The 16,251-nt window shown below is 42.9% G+C and overlaps 3 protein-coding genes across 20 annotated transcripts in view; 2 read left to right on the top strand and 1 right to left on the bottom strand.

The window, feature by feature from the left end:
* The first annotated feature begins 929 nt into the window (after window positions 1–929).
* slc25a16 (solute carrier family 25 member 16) lies at window positions 930–6,390 on the top strand. Its single transcript, XM_040179172.2, has 9 exons — window positions 930–1,510; window positions 1,930–2,022; window positions 2,117–2,250; window positions 2,425–2,488; window positions 2,911–3,032; window positions 3,180–3,246; window positions 3,376–3,538; window positions 3,652–3,720; window positions 3,967–6,390. Exons 1-9 carry the CDS (start codon window positions 1,414–1,416, stop codon window positions 4,121–4,123), a joined length of 966 nt encoding a protein of 321 aa, XP_040035106.1. The 5' UTR covers window positions 930–1,413; the 3' UTR covers window positions 4,124–6,390.
* alox5a (arachidonate 5-lipoxygenase a) lies at window positions 6,331–12,004 on the top strand. 2 transcript variants are annotated; one of them, XM_040179160.2, is made up of 14 exons: window positions 6,331–7,249; window positions 8,080–8,278; window positions 8,399–8,480; window positions 8,567–8,689; window positions 9,276–9,382; window positions 9,491–9,663; window positions 9,758–9,904; window positions 9,995–10,198; window positions 10,276–10,362; window positions 10,455–10,633; window positions 10,754–10,875; window positions 11,112–11,212; window positions 11,378–11,548; window positions 11,701–12,004. In XM_040179160.2, exons 1-14 carry the CDS (start codon window positions 7,100–7,102, stop codon window positions 11,878–11,880), a joined length of 2,025 nt encoding a protein of 674 aa, XP_040035094.2. In that variant the 5' UTR covers window positions 6,331–7,099; the 3' UTR covers window positions 11,881–12,004. The 2 variants fall into 2 exon arrangements, with proteins under 2 accessions (XP_040035094.2, XP_040035095.2); XM_040179161.2 differs by lacking the exon at window positions 8,567–8,689 and having other exon boundaries at window positions 6,838–7,249.
* A 160-nt stretch (window positions 12,005–12,164) lies between these two features.
* The window catches only part of marchf8 (membrane-associated ring finger (C3HC4) 8), a 47,318-nt gene continuing 43,231 nt past the window's right edge, over window positions 12,165–16,251 (bottom strand). For 15 of the 17 annotated variants that reach the window (XM_078104429.1, XM_078104422.1, XM_040179174.2 and 12 more), the window contains one exon: window positions 14,232–15,559. In XM_078104429.1, coding sequence (XP_077960555.1) covers window positions 15,255–15,559 — 305 coding nt within the window. In that variant the 3' untranslated portion in view covers window positions 14,232–15,254. Of the gene's footprint in view, window positions 15,560–16,251 lie in introns of all 17 variants that reach the window. The other 2 variants (XM_040179177.2, XM_078104430.1) reach the window with 1 other exon arrangement.

Genomic DNA, 16,251 nt, shown 5'->3' with positions numbered 1-16,251 from the left:
AAAATGGACGCAGCGGCGCGCTGACGGCAACGGGTTCACCTCCGATAACGAGTAGTTTATTGATGCTTTATTGTCAACGTGGTGCCTGGTTTCATTCTAAATAATATTTTTATGTTGAGGAGGAAAACAATATATTTCACTACATGGTCGGATAATATATCAATTATTAAATGACGCATTTATGCACTGACTTGACTTGAGGGTCGTTCAACAGGCGAGCGTTCTCCTATTAGAAGGCAGTAAGCACACGTCTGACTGGGGGCGGGGTGAAGGAATGTCCCGTAGCTGTCAATTATATGCTACACACGGACACACAAATAGACACAAACACGTTGATACACGCGCTGCTCTGCTGACTGACCCCTGACCGGATCGTCTCTCAAACGAGACAGACTCCCTGTTCCTTGTTGCCATGGTTAATATTAAACTAACAACAATGACTGGTCACAGTAACTATTTTCACTCTTTACCAGGACATTGCATGACGTGTTCTAAAAAACAACAACACAATGTGGGTGTTTTTAATGTATGTATATAAACTAAACTAAATATAGTTTTTTTTAGGTAATCAAACATATCACATATTAATGTGCACGCAGCATACACTCATTTAAACATGTTAAAAAGCAATAGGGAAGTTTCACATTTTTGGCAGCTTTGTGTCCTGGAAAGATTACTTCATTCTCAAACCAAAGGTCAAAACTCAACCCCTCATTTGACTATTTCACTAAACACCGTCTCATCAGTTGTTGATGTCCTGATGCCAAATTTTTTTCAACTATAAAACAATTAAAAGGGAGTTGTGATGTCCAAAAATGTCATTTTTTTCCGAGTACAAAACTATGCCGTATGCGAATATACCCTCCCCTCCACACACACACACACACGCGCGCGCACACACACCCTCCCCACTGACTGTCTCCTTCCTCCTGCGTCATCAGCACGCGTCTGTTTCAGGTCAGCTGTAGTCAGTCGGCGACGGGCAAAGGGCAATGGATGCGTTACGTGAACACTGAAGGTGGCTTCGATGCGTTTGGTGTGTAAGTGAAACCGTGTCCGCGCTGCGTGAACCTCACAGACACGCGAGAAGCTGGAGACTCCCGCCGACGTCACTTCTCCTCTTAACCGATCGCACTGGGACGCGCCGTGTGTTCTTTGGTTTCCTCTGACCGTTTTTGATTATCGCGTGAGTTTCTCCCCCCCCCCCCCCCGGTCCCCGGGATAAGTCGAAGTCCGCCTGCCCGCATTTGGTTGACTACTAAACCCCGACATCTGTGACTCATCGGCAAACACCAAAAAAGGAGCAGTCCGGTTCGCAGTTGGAATATGCGCGTCGGGATGATGACACCTGCTGACAGTATTATCTTCCCAAACTGCACAGTCACGGATGTGGCAGATTCCTGAGCAGGAAGGATGACATCGGAGGCTGTGGTCTCCACGCCTGCTGCCTTGAGAGGCAGCAAACCTGCAGACAGGGACTACTACTTCCTTCGCTCCTTCGTCGCCGGAGGTAGGATCTGCTTTTAAGCATCAGTTTGAAGGTCTGTGATGATTTACATGTGGACACCTGTTCGAGCCCGGCGAATAAAGGATAGAATAGAAACGACGGTTATCTCTGTACCCTGGATGCACGCTGTGGTAACTTCAGCTCAACAGCACAGCATACGTGTTATAAACGCTTAAAACAAATGGAGTAATCTGCAGAATTCATGCAAAAGGCAATTAAGTAAGTGTCTGTGTCGTTGTTGCTGGTTCTACCTCTTTTATTTTGAAACGCATGTTGCACAAGAGTATGTGACGGGTTGGCTTCTAAAGGTCCACCAGCCGTTGTGCTGCAGTGACATGCAAAGTGGCACTTAATGATAACTACATTTGAACAAAATCATTTGATAGCAAATGGGTTGATCTTGTTTTTCTGTTTTTGATTAGGTGTTGCAGGATGCTGTGCCAAGACGACTATTGCTCCTCTTGACAGAATCAAGATTCTTCTTCAAGCCCATAACCCCCATTACAAACATCTGGGTAGAAACATCAGCAGCCAAATATAGAAGACCAATAAGTGTTTCTTTTCACACATCTGGGCCACACGAGTGAAACGTCCCGTCTTCTTTTGCAGGTGTGTTTTCCACTCTGAAGGCTGTGCCAAAGAAAGAAGGCTTCCTTGGCTTGTACAAGGGGAATGGAGCAATGATGGTCCGGATATTTCCATACGGAGCCATCCAGTTCATGGCCTTTGACAAATATAAAAAGGTGCAGTACAATAGTTTGGACCAACACTTTTAAACGGCAACGTTATAATACTATGTGGTCGTAAAACCGATGGCGGCAGTCGTTCAAGGGAAATGCTTCCATGCTGTTCCTGTATGCGGTTTTTTGCTACATTTACATTTTGCAACAGGGAAATGTGCTTTATTTTTATTACAGCTTCTAAGTAAACGGGTTGGGATCTCTGGACACATCCACCGCCTAATGGCGGGATCTATGGCAGGTAAATTACCGTTGTTGGCGAGAGGACCGACCTATTCACTCGCTGCCAGTTGTATATAATGTGCTGCACTAGTATTACAATTGTGCCTTCAACTTTTTCTTATCCTATTATTATTCAATATTGGCATTATTCTCCCTTCTTGAATTAAAGAGTTACATTCGTGACGTCACTACAAACTTTTCTCCAAATGTTTTGAATACTCCATCACCACCGTGCAAGCGAGCGCCACGCCTTGTAATTGTGCCTTAATACAGCTTTAAAAAATATATATTGAAGGCTCACACTTGGCTTATATCAGTATAAAGAGATTAGAACATCTGTCACATAAAATGAAATACACCTTCAATGTGTTGGTGCTTAAACTCAGTATATCCTGTTGAGACACGACCATAACCATCAAAAATCCTGTTGTTGTTTTTTAGGGATGACTGCAGTTATATGCACCTACCCTCTGGATGTGATCCGAGTTAGACTGGCCTTCCAGGTGACAGGAGAGCATGGCTACACTGGCATTGCCAATGCCTTCCATACCATCTATCTTAAGGTAATTTAATGCTGGGTTCTCCAACAAGCAACACAGTCTTCACAAACATCATTGGCCTAAATGAAATGCATAGAAATATTTGGTTGACATTGTTAAAAGTGTATACTGCATATACCTGATGCACTTGGACCTGTTTTCTTTGTGTAGGAAGGGGGCATCTCAGGCTTCTATAGGGGTCTTGTACCAACCCTTATCGGAATGGCCCCTTATGCAGGTGATTCTTGAGATTATATTGCAAAGAGTGATACCAGCCTTTGGTAACAGTTCTTGTTGAGCAGAACTACATAAGATGTCCTCCATTGGCTTGACTCTTTATGTGCCGTCCCCCCTCTCTGTCCCACAGGTTTCTCATTCTTCACCTTTGGTACCCTGAAGAGCCTCGGCTTGAAACATTTCCCGGAGGTGGTGGGGCGACCCTCATCAGACAACCCGGACGTCATGGTTCTGAAAACACACGTTAACCTGCTCTGCGGAGGGGTTGCCGGTGCCATTGCTCAGACGATATCGTAAGTGTTCATGGTGACACAGCGGCTTGAGTTTGCTATTGATCACACTGATTACTAATGCTGTGTGTGTGTGTGTGTGTGTGTGTGTGTACTGTTGTGCCTTTTCTCCCCAGGTACCCGTTGGACGTGGCTCGGAGAAGAATGCAGTTAGGATCTGTGCTTCCTGACTCTGATAAATGTGTGTAAGTATCACCGATGTTGCCCCTCTCCATAATCTGCACACTGCACCCGTCAGGAGCCTTTGCTCTTCTAAATCTTGGCATCACTTAAGATATTGTATTATGGGCTAATATTTGTCTTAATGGTTTGTTTGTATTAACATAGCTGTAATTTCAATTGTTAAAAGAAAAATGCTACATTTAATACTTAACTATCAGCTCAATCAAGAATTCTAAAAAGTGTTTAACTTTTTTGTCCTGCACGAACAGATCAATGAGCAAGACCCTGACGTACGTTTATGGCAAGTTCGGGGTGAAGAAGGGATTGTACCGAGGACTTTCTCTCAACTTCATCCGCTGTGTCCCCTCCCAGGCCGTCGCCTTCACCACCTACGAGTTCATGAAGCAGACCCTCCACCTAAACTAGTAGCTTTTTTTTTTTTTCAAACACCTTCCGAGTCAGTAAGTAGATCGGCCCTCGATGCTTCCATCGCGGGGGGCGATCGGAGGCTCACTCGCTACGTCTTAAACTCCGTGCGGAAATTGCCTTTTCCTTGAGTTCCCTGAAGGCGGCAGGGAGCTCCAGTTAACGCTGGAAAAGGAGAAAAAAAGGACGCCGTGTCGGTGTCATCTCATTACTTCTTGCTTTTGTGTGTCGCCAACCTCTTACGAGCAGTTTGTTAAACACACGACACGTGGCAACTACACCAGGGTGTGAATGCAGCAGGTCAGCTTGAACGGCTTGGGGCCAATCAATGGTCATTAACACTGTGGTGTGCAACACCAGACCAACCCTCTGATTGTGTAGAAGCCCCCCTCATTCGCACAAGTGTCCGCATGATCACAGGGGTTGTAAGATAGACTGCAGCTTAAAATTATCAAATTTGTGGCGTCTTTTCTCTACAAAGAAGGGAACTCTGAAGTGAAACTCATCATCATGTGTTCTTCTTTTTACGGACGTGGTGATTAAATACATAGTTTTTGTTGAAAGGTGACTGGAGTGTTAAATAATGGGATGCTGTATAATGTTGTGTGTCCTCAGAGCTTCGCGTGTCTTTAAATTTAGGCTGCAGGTTTTTGGTGAAATGTCTTTAATGAGAAGAAGTTTTGTGTTTTTTCTTTCCCTTTGTTCTCCAGATAAATCTGAATTTAATACAATCACCGGTATTGACCGAGGGGGCTCATGATTTCAGATAATTTAGCATTTTATTGGCAACCCTTTAATTGGAGCAGTTCCTGTTCCTTTTTTGTTACTGGGCACTTTCAGCCTGTAGCTGTAATGGTATTGGTTTGTTTCGCCGCTGTGGTCTGAGAGGTATTTTGAGTTTTTACCATGATGTGGATGTTGCTCTGACATGTCTGGAGGGACGTTAATGGAAAAATTTGCACTTCGTCGTTGGAGCCTTTTCTTCATTTATTTATTAAGTTACCTGTTGCCACTGGGTGGCAGCATTGAATATGAGTTGTATTATTTACCGTCAGAGCTGAACACAATATTCATACACATCTACAAAGCAGGTCACCACATAGTGAGTATAATATATGCAGTGTTTTTAACCCGGCCCTGCTGAAGCTATTCACAAGAGCTTCCCGGTGGCTTTTAGGAGTTATTGCCCCGGAAATACTCAACGCTTATGACTGAATAAAAACCGTTTAGATCTCAAGTGCACTGCTGATCTGCATGTTTACGGGAACCTCTTCAGCATCGTCCTTCATTCATTCAACGGTGTCCTACTTCACCACAGTGATTCCTATGTTTTACTGGGGTTTCTTCGCATGGTTTCAGTTAATGTTTCTGCTTTTAGATGTATATTAATAGAAGGGATTTTTTTGACCGTTTTTTAAAATTTGTGTTTACAGATTGCTTCTATGTACTGTCTTTTGTTTCTCACATTGTTTCACTTCAATAGCTGCCGGAGGCCCAAGGAGGTAAAATTACAACATATTTCACAAAGGAGTGAAGGTGTGGTTTAACAGAAGTGAAGAAAACTAATTAATAATTTTAAAAACTTCCAACATTTAATTGCCCCAAATCACCTTGGAAAGTGCACGTAACATTAGACACCTCTATGTAAGTCTTAATTGCCAACTGTATGTAACAACAATGCATGAGGCACCGTATCAAACTCTAACTTACCATTCAGAAAACCAAATGTAGGACTCAGCCACATTTCTGCATTGTGCGATGCGCTCATTCATCTGCAGCACTGCTGTGCTTTCATCCAACCTTTGGTTTTGGATACATGATCTTTCCCTGTTGTTGCTGTTTGTTACTTTCTTTACGTCCACAAAGTCTATCCATCCTTCAAGAACAGATCAGCTCTGTTCTGCTGCTCTCTGTACCAGATGATTATACAATAACAAATTATATATATATATATATATATATATGTATATATATGTATATATATATGTATATATATATATATATATATGTATATATATATATATATATATGTGAACACTGTAGTACTGTGACTGAAAGAAATCGTATCATTTCGAGACTGATTTAACATGAAAATGTATTCATTTGTCACGTTTCTATTCTCGAATTGTACATTTTCTTCAGCGTTTGCTTTTTTGCTTGCTTTTTATAAGTAGTGTCTGAATTACATGAACACGTCAACTTCTCTTGAGTACCCATGTTTTTTTTAATTTATTTGTGAGCTTGAACAATTAAAGGAACTTATCCAATACTATATCATTTTTTTTCAAGGAACAATATCTGACAGATGTTTGTATATCCTTTCATTGAGTTTCTTGAATCAAACCTGTGAATCAGGAAATAAATAATTCCATCTCACAGTTTCACATACACAGACCCACTGTTAATGTTCATGTAAATATTACAGTTTCAGGTGAACTACAGATGCATTTGCATTTATTTCACTGAACCTGAAAAACACTACCTGTTGTTGTCCAGTGTCACTGATACTGATTTGACTGGTAAATGTGAAATGTAAAAGATGTGTATATTCGGGTGTTGCTTTTATCTTCACATCACTAGTACCGTAAAACTGCTCGAATTTGGAACCTTGAGATTCTTCTTTATTCTATTTTTATGAAAACCTCTGCTGTTGTCTGCAGACAAAGCCTATGAAAATCGTACACAACGTTCTGTAAAAAGACACCTGCTCCCCACTGATAACACATCAAGGAAGTACAGTCGCATTGTATTCTGACCTCATCAATAGCATGAGGGTGGGAGGTACGTGTCCTGCACCTCCCTCTTCTGCCGTTTTCTTTGTAAGAGGAATGAGAAGTGTACATCAGTAAATGAATTAAAGCTTTGAAAAGGGGAAACTTGCCTTACCTAAAATCTCGAGGCAACCCTTTTGTGGGTGTGTGTAGCTTTTCTGCAGGTTTCTTCATATTTAGAGGGCCTTTGGACCGAGGGACCGACATGCCTTCGTACACGGTGACTGTTTCCACGGGGAGCCAGTGGTTTGCGGGGACAGATGATTATATCTACATCACTCTGGTGGGCACGGAGGGATGCAGCGAGAAGACGCTGCTGGACAAAGCTTTGTACAATGACTTTGAGAGGGGGGCGGTAAGTGACTTCACATTGCTGTAGAGCTGCGGGGAGAACTGCGTAGCTGGCACGTTTGTTTTTTAATTCTGATGAGTGGCGAGCATCAATAACTACACACAAACGCTGCGTGAGCGATTGCTTCCTATTCTGACATGAAAGAGGAAGACGTTGGGACAGAGATGTAACAGTTTGAAAAAGAAAAGAAACCGCTTTTACTTTGGAGGGAAATATACAAGCAAGTATTTGCTGTTCTGAACGTGAAGCAGATTTTAATGGAAATGATTTATTATCATAATCAAAACTTTATTTGCATTATACTAGACACTGTTCTGTGTTTGAGTAAAAAAAGTTGAGGTTTTTCATTAATGCCGCTAAAATATATTCTCGATTAAGTAAACTGTTACACAAAAAGGTGAAATATAAGATATACGTTTATTAGATCTAATTTTATGAATAGTGTTTCATTATAAAAACATAAAATAGAGCTAATAAATAACGTCTACTTACTAACTAAAGAGGTGGGGCTTGGTAAAGCGCAGATGAACAGAATTAAATTGTAGCATCAACTTAACATTCTTCACACAGTTTTTGGAATAAAACCCACATTTGAGTCTCATTTGTTTTATTCCTCCAACTTTCTCTGCTTGTGGGAATTTTAAAATGATATGAATGGGAAATATACGTTTCTTACAAAAAGACATTGACATTGATGTTTTCCGGTGGTGACATGTTAAATGTTTTTTAGCACTTTTTCTCAAAAAAACACAAAAACAACAATACACACCTAATTTCGTGTACTTCACAATATTTTTTAAAGCTTATTTATTCCGCCGCTGACTAAATTACAGGTGGACTCTTATGCCGTGAGGGTTGAGGAGAACTTGGGGGACATTTTGTTGGTGAAGATTGAAAAGAAGAAGTACTGGGTGCATGACGACTGGTACTGCAAGTACATTACAGTCAAGACCCCTTCTGGAGACTACATCGAGTTCCCCTGCTTCCTCTGGCTGGTGGGTGACAACGAAGTGGTGCTGCGGGACGGAAGAGGTACACATGGGTTCATTTGGTGATGTTTGCCGAACGGAGCGCCGGCCTCCTCTCTGTGATCAGTGATGTTATGCAGTAAAAGCTCTGTCCCTTCACTCTGTTGCGTTGCGTCTGTTGCAGCATTCCTGCCTCAGGATGATAAGACCAGCCTGGTCAAGCGGCACAGACAAAAAGAGCTGGAAGCGAGGAGGAAAACCTACAGGCAAGTTGACCCTGCGGGTGCAGGTGTGTGGCTGTGTGTTGCAGCAGGCCGAGGCTGCTCGCCCACTACTCTGCTCTCCTCTACAGATGGAAGGAGTGGCAGCCGGGCTTTCCTATGAGCATAGATGCTAACAGACACAAGGATTTGCCCCGGGACATCCAGTTTGACAGCGAGAAGGGAGTGGATTTTGTACTGAACTACAGTAAGGCGTACGTGCGTCCTTATACAGGCCGGAAAAAGTAAAGCTATGACAGGTTTACGGTAGTTGTCAGGACAACTGATGTCCACCTAATACAGAACAGAGTGAGTCAGTAGAGCTTTAAGCCCAAAGACGTTTTTCAGCTTTCATGATGCCACGATCACACGTTGAGCAGCAAACTGTCTCCAGTTGGCCTACTGATGATTTCAGTAGACCAACAGAAGGTTCATTGTGTGTTTACTACCAGGGACATTTGCATTGCCCTCGCATGCAGGGGTGAGAGTTTGCACTTGGGAACAATAACGAAACAAACCCCAAACTGTTTGCGCCACACAGTACTTCTGCTTTTCAAGTTCAGAAAATTATAACACTACGTGGACTCGACAGATGAGGTAAAGACACAATTTCAAAATGCAGCATCTTGTGGTAAATGTTATTTAGTTTTAAGGCCAATTCCTGCAAAATGTCCTCCTAACTATAAACCATTTAGAGCTTGATTGACACAAAAATACGTCAACCCTTTTGATATGAATATGATAATACATGTGATGATGATAATCATGATGATGATGATGATGATGATGATGACGTTTCAGAATAGAGAACCTGTGTGTGAACCAGTTCATGCACATGTTCCAGTCCTCCTGGAGTGACTTTGGTGACTTTGAGAGGATCTTTGTGAGAATCCAAAACACCATCTCAGGTCAGCCTCACATATATGTTACACAATATCAAATTGCATTACATAACATCCAATTACATTGAACTGTATTATGTAACATTTGATTGCATTACATTTTATTATGTCCAGAGTATGTGATGCAACACTGGAAGGAGGACTTCATGTTTGGGTACCAATTTCTAAACGGCTGCAACCCCGTAGTGATCCAAAAATGCACCAACCTTCCCGAGAATTTTCCTGTCACAGATGAGATGGTTTCTGTCAGCCTGGAGAGGGATCTGACTCTACAGGAGGAAATAGAGGTGAGACGCTGTCTGTTTTTGTGAATCTCTTCAGTTGTGTCTCACTTAAATTCTCCCACTGACGTATTTGTGTGAATCAATGTTCCGGCTCCAGGCAGGTAACGTCTATATAGCGGACTACGAGGTGTTGGCAGACATCAAACCCAACAGCACCGATCCGTGCACGCTGCAGTACCTGGCAGCTCCCATCTGTCTGATCTACAAGAACATCGAGAACAAGATCCTACCCATAGCCATACAGGTACGGTGATGACGAGCAGCACGTGAGGGGAAACCTTCCAGTATAAATACACGTCTTCCTGCTTCTTCCTCGTCCTCCGTGTTCTCCCAGCTCGGGCAGACGCCAGGGAAAAACAACCCAATCTTCCTGCCCACCGACAGCGAGTACGACTGGCTGCTCGCCAAGATCTGGGTCCGCTCAGCCGACTTCCACTACCACCAGACCATCACACACCTGCTCAGGACCCATCTGATGACGGAGGTTTTCGCTGTTGCCATGTACAGGCAGCTCCCCGCTGTTCACCCTGTGTACAAGGTACAACTCTGACCCGTCAACTGAGCGATTGCTTCACTGGTCTGATCGATTCAATGGATTGGTGTTCCTTCTCCCAGCTACTCATCCCACATATCCGTTTTACTATGGCGATCAACACCAAGGCCAGAGAACAGCTCATCTGTGAGTGCGGCATCTTTGACAAAGTGAGTTTGTGAATGTCAATGGAAAAAACTGAGAAAAACAAAGATCTCAAAAGCCGTGAGAGTGATGCCGTATCTTCTCAATCCCCGTCAAGGCAAACGCAACGGGCGGAGGCGGCCACGTCCAGATGATTCAAAAGGCCATGAAGTCTCTGACTTTCCGGTCCCTGTGCTTCCCGGATATGATCAAGTCGCGTGGCGTGGACGACCAAAAGGAGCTGCCCACCTACTTCTACAGGGACGATGGCTACCAGGTGTGGGAGGCCACCAAGAGGTGACAAACGACTCTTTGTAGACCACACGGAAGGATAATTTGTGTGTTTGAGGGCGAGAGGCCGTTTGTGAGATAAGCATTATTCATTTTCTCTATACCTGACTGTTTTCTTTTTGGCAGTTTTGTGTCTGATGTGGTGCATATTTACTACACCAGCGATGAGACGCTGCAGGAAGACGAAGAAATCCAGGCCTTTGTTAAAGACGTGTGCAGCTTCGGAATGCAGGACTTTGATCACTGCGGTGGGTACACATCACCGGCACCTTGTGTAATTTCTTCTTTTAAGGTTGCAACAAAAGCCTGAGTTCCCTTACAGAGAAATAGTTTTAGGGGGGGAAGACAGGAAGCCACAAGGCGGCGATGGTGTCACTGCTGGACTGTTGTGAAACCTCTGCAAACTGCATTTCTCCATCACTTGCACTGTGCAACGATATTGCACACAGATTTATTTGACTTTTTAGATCTTGTCTTTGCACAGAATTTCCAAAGTTCCTGAAATCACGCGAGGCGCTGATAGAGTATCTGACCGTCATTGTGTTCACTGCTTCGGCCCAGCATGCGGCGGTCAACTTTGGACAGGTGAGTAATAGATAAACAACCCAAAAAGCGGATTCATTTGTGGGTAAAAGGAACCAGCTTTTTGGGCACAAATCTGTAAAGTAACTGGTAATCACAGCTGTCAGGTGAATGTAGCGCTGTAACTAGTACTCGTTCACATCCCGCGTCTTTGTGTCCATTGTGTAGTACGACTGGTGTTCCTGGATCCCCAACGCCCCGTCTACCATGAGAAGGCCCCCGCCCACCCAGAAGGGCCTCGCAAATGTGAACTTGATCATTGAGAGCCTCCCTGATCGCGGACGTTCCAGCTGGCACCTGGGGGCCGTCTGGGCTCTCAGCCAGTACCAAGAGGGAGAGGTACCCCTCCCCCCCCCCCATGTCTAAACACTGGGGCAATGATGTTACAAACACACGCACACGTTTTGGTTGGTTGTAAAACTTTGAGTTGTGTCTCTAATTCCTTGAGGGGGGGGATCCTGGGTCTCCCCCATGCCTCTCTCTCCTTGCAGCTGTACCTGGGCATGTATCCGGACGAGCACTTCATAGAGAAGCCAGTGAAGGCGGCCATGGAGAAGTTCAGTAAGCAGCTGGCGGAGATCAGCGGCTCCATCAAGTTGAGGAACGACGGCAAGAAGCTGCCGTACTACAACATGTCCCCCGACAAAATCCCAAACAGCGTCGCCGTCTGAGGAATGAAATCCTGGATCTGTCTTGAGATTCGACGAGGTTTTATCACTGTCACCCGAGCGTATAACTGCTACTTTTTACTACTGCACTACTGTATATTAAAATATGCTGAAAAAGAAAAAGAAAGCCTCAACTTGGTCTGCTCTTTGTTAGATGCTCAACATCGGATAATACTGAAATATTAACCTTTTATATATTTGGTGACCACTAGTCAAATGTAAAATGTGTAAAGATCCTCATACATTTGAATTAAAAACACATGGCGCACATTGAAAGACACAAAGCGTTAAAAGTAACTTCATTTTTATTTGGTTGTTCTTTTTAATTCTACATACTTTGTTCAATAATGGGAAATTATACTGAAAACACAACAATATTTATTTTAAAAACATAAGTACGTTTACAAATTTACTGTTACTATTTCAAAGTAAACTCACAGACAAACTTGTGGAATGATATCATAAGACAGGGGAACAGTCATATATGTTCAAGTCCAGTCAGTAGTAAACAAATGTAGCTTTATGCAAGTTACACTATTCCCAGACATGATCAGACGTAAGCGGCAGGGTCAAGACAATGTGCTCAATCGGATTCATAACGTGGAGAAATCAGTTCATGAGAGAAAGAAGCAAAAGCTGCTATTGGAGAGAAACATGTCTGCATATAAAAGCATCCGAAAGTGGCCCCGAATGCTGTCTGGGACTTCATGAAAGGAGCCAGCTCCTATGAGTAGAAAGAAAAAAAGAAAGAAAAAAAATCCCAAACCACAGTCCATGTTTTGTCTTTCATCTCAAGGAAACTATTTCTGATTACTCCAGGTTTTCTATTTGAAAACGATTACACAATTGAATGGGATTCTGCGGTTATGTCTATACATTTTGGATGAGATTCATCAAGCTTTTCATAAAGTAAGACCATAGAGCAGGTATTCACAATCAAGATTTTTGCAACTCTAATATCTGGACTTCCAAATAGAGAGTAAAAGTGATGTTTAGGCATTAACGCATGGGAAAGAAAGTGTAAGTTGCATAAAATTACTAATGATGGTACGGTTTTCTTTTCAAAATAAATACAACACAAAATGAAGAAATAATCATTGTATACCCAGAGGACAATCTGGACATTAAACACCATTACATAACTATAGTATCAACAAAAGGGTAATTGCACTTTTTAATCTGTCTATTTGCGCTGAGCCTCACAGGTATCAAAGTTTCAGAGAAGCTTTTCATTAGTAGGTCTTAATTCAACTTGACGCACAAAAACTCCTTCGGCTCGTATTATGTATTGAACTTATATCAGACTCAAGTCACCGTGGGGCATATACACAGGTGCAGTGTGAACTGTTGCAAAAAGACAAAAGCACGGAGTTCGGTTATTGCTGCTGCTGAGCAGTAATTGTCACACATGTTGTTGGACCATTGTTGTTCACAGACACTATATTTGTATCAAACAGTTAATTTTGTTTTGTTTTTTTATGCGCGTGTCGCTGGACTGGCTGAGGGGCTCAACATGAGCCTGGCATCACTGTGCTCCCACATACACAACGCACTTACAATGAGTGTAAGCCCCAAAACACATGGCTGTGATACCGACCGCTGCCTCCGTCATACGGCACCTTCAGCTTCTCGCCAGCAGGTGAGATGCACACTGTACATATCACAGGCATGCATGCATGCATTGCATCTGATCGTTCATCAATGCAACAACCTAAATTGTTGCACTTGATACAAAATCTCCATGAATGCTGAAATAATAAGTAGTTAAGTTGTGCTTCCTCTAGGAAATTTAAAAAACAAAAAGTTGGAGCAATTTGTCTCGTTTGAGCAACATGAGGCCAGATGTGAGAAGAAGAAACACTCCAAAGAATAGGAGACAACATGCTGGCAGTATTGTGATTAAATACTAAAAAAGTCTGGCAAAAGTAAGAAACTTGAAACGCTCAATAAGGATGGAATGTGAACTGGTTAAAGTACCAAAGGGATGGATTGTAAATCCCTGGGTCCTGCGGAGCAGAAATGAATTCAACCTTCAAATTGAAATACATAGAGTACAATCTGCCTGCTTTTGGATCAAAATCACCTACTTGGGAGCAATCAATGCACTGCCTGAATGATGGGAGGACTGACTGAAAATAAGCAGCTGGGAATTTTCCAGGGCGTTTCCTGCGACCAAGCAAACAAATCAGCATATTAAAAACTGCACATGGAATATCACACTTTAAATACGGTGTCATTCGCATGATAGAAAAACATGAGCGGTGCAGTTTATGCCAGGAGGCATAAAGACAATGTTATCAAGACATGGAAATTATCTCCCAATTCCCTGTGACCAGTAAAAATAAAAATTTTGCTTTTTCCTTTTTGTATTTTTTTTTTTTTGTTTGTTTTTTTGACAGTAAAAGTTTACATTCTCAAAGACTTCAGAAAGATCCTCGTTGGGTACAGAAGTCGTGTGGCTGGATTTTCCATTATCTGCATTAGAACATCCAGTCTGATGTCATATTGGATTAAACCACTCAGATGTTTCTTTAAGCATGATTCCATTTTATTTTTATCCCCCCAATTCCTTTTTTGTCATCCACAGGAGGCTTGAAATAAATGTAGATGTGTGTATAAAGAAATGTCAAATAAAACAGGAGTTTAAAGTTTGAATGTGCTCTCCTGCATGTACAACATATACAGTCTTTAATGAACCCAAAAAGGGCAAAAGTAAGGGATCTGTTGTGGGAACTAAAAAACAAAAGTGCTTTAATGCATGTCCAGATCAGGGCCTGGTGGGATCCGGACCAGCTCCAGGGCAGACAGACCACAGCAAAAAGACGGCAGTAGCTGCAATGTTCCAGAGATCCAATGGGTGGCGCTACATACTGATCCACGGCAGTTTAGCCCGAAGACTCACGGGAGGTCAAAACGAACAAATCTAACAAACCCACAGGCAAAGAAATCACGCATCGGAAATGTGTAGACCTCCAGGGCTGTTTGTGAGTCCATTTGTCTCAGTCCTGCTCTCCCAGAGGTGTACAAATAAGTGTGCGGACGCGAGTGTGTAAAGTTGTACGCTCCAGGCCTCTCCAGACATTTATAGAGGTCAGCAAAAGCTGTCCGGTCCTAGGAAAGGAGAGAGACGAGGATCCAGGGTGCAGGTGGAGGGAAGGAGGAATAAGAGAGGAGGAATGTGGATAGGAGGGAGATCGCCATTGTCTGTCCATCTCCTTGGAAAAAGTGTTGGAATATATAAGATGCCCAGAGGAGGACGGCGGGTCTGGGATCAGAGTGAGGGGTCGAGTGGGTGTTCGTTCCTCAGTCACAGCTTCCCTGTAGGCCGGCCCTTGTGTAAAGTGTGAGTAGGTTAACCGATGGCATGAACCGAGTGGTCAGACATGGAGCACGTCCATACTGTAGTCCTCTGTCTCTGTGTACTGGGAGGAGTTTGTGTCCGACAGGGCTGGCACCAGAGCTTCCTTGTTCTCCACACTGGGCTCCATGAGGGGCGGCTTCTCCAGTATCAGCTTTTTACACGTGTCTGGCCGGTTCTGGACGTATATGACCCGGTTGTAAGCCTTGAGCCTCCTCCATAGATGTATGTAGACTTTGCACTGGACGTACATGAACACCAGCCCACCCGTAAAGCCGATGGCCACCACCACAAGTTTGGTCCAGAAAGGCCACTCCAGGAGTCCTGAGGAACAGAGGGGAGACAAAAAAGGAACATGGCCACCAGTCAAACATGGACCAGAAAAGTCCATTTGGGAAATAATTGTGATTTAGTTTTACTTCAGCATGAAGGTTTATGGATTTTTCAGATATTCACTTCACTGAATTAGATACGATTTCCAGATTTATTAAATGCATCAACAAGGTGACACAAAACTGCATATAGTGGAACATAAATAAATGTCATCCATCTCATGCAGGTTTGAAGTCTGATTAAAAACAAATACGCCCCAAATATTTCTGTCCATTTAAAGACATCAAATGGCCCCTAAACAATACACATAACAAAAAGAAACACAATTGATACGGCGAGCAATTAAAAAAAAATGGTGATTTGTAGTAAACTTGCAAAACCGTGCCAAAACATTTCTATGTTTCCTAAGGCAGCTGCAGCAAATTGGAGGTAGAGAATATGTAAATTCCGGGAAGTGTAATCAGATATTGACAATGTTTCTATAACTTCATGAGAAGAGATTAATGTGTTGTTTGTTGTGTGAGAATATGTTAGGGAGGTTTGTTTTAATTAAGACACAGAGTACAACACATGAAAAACATCACAGCATGTTCCTCGACACTGTCGGTCTGCATTCATTAGGTTGGAACAGTCATTGAGGTGTTGTGAATATAAATTCGGCTTTACGGGTGAAAGAGTCTTTT

This window comes from Gasterosteus aculeatus, chromosome 6 (genome assembly GCF_964276395.1).
Source record: "Gasterosteus aculeatus chromosome 6, fGasAcu3.hap1.1, whole genome shotgun sequence".
Taxonomy (NCBI): domain Eukaryota; kingdom Metazoa; phylum Chordata; class Actinopteri; order Perciformes; family Gasterosteidae; genus Gasterosteus; species Gasterosteus aculeatus.
The sequence above is the reverse complement of the archived record's forward strand: the minus strand, read 5'-3'. Positions and strand labels throughout refer to the sequence as shown.

Bases quoted from the DNA above. Each gene is read 5' to 3' on its own strand.
- slc25a16 (XM_040179172.2), top strand. From the start codon at position 1,414: ATGACATCGGAGGCTGTGGTCTCCACGCCTGCTGCCTTGAGAGGCAGC. The intron at 1,511-1,929 runs GTAGGATCTGCT...GTTTTTGATTAG, and splicing joins TCGCTCCTTCGTCGCCGGAG to GTGTTGCAGGATGCTGTGCC. The intron at 3,539-3,651 runs GTAAGTGTTCAT...TTTTCTCCCCAG, and splicing joins GCCATTGCTCAGACGATATC to GTACCCGTTGGACGTGGCTC.
- alox5a (XM_040179160.2), top strand. From the start codon at position 7,100: ATGCCTTCGTACACGGTGACTGTTTCCACGGGGAGCCAGTGGTTTGCG. The intron at 9,383-9,490 runs GTCAGCCTCACA...TATTATGTCCAG, and splicing joins AATCCAAAACACCATCTCAG to AGTATGTGATGCAACACTGG. The intron at 10,876-11,111 runs GTGGGTACACAT...GTCTTTGCACAG, and splicing joins GCAGGACTTTGATCACTGCG to AATTTCCAAAGTTCCTGAAA.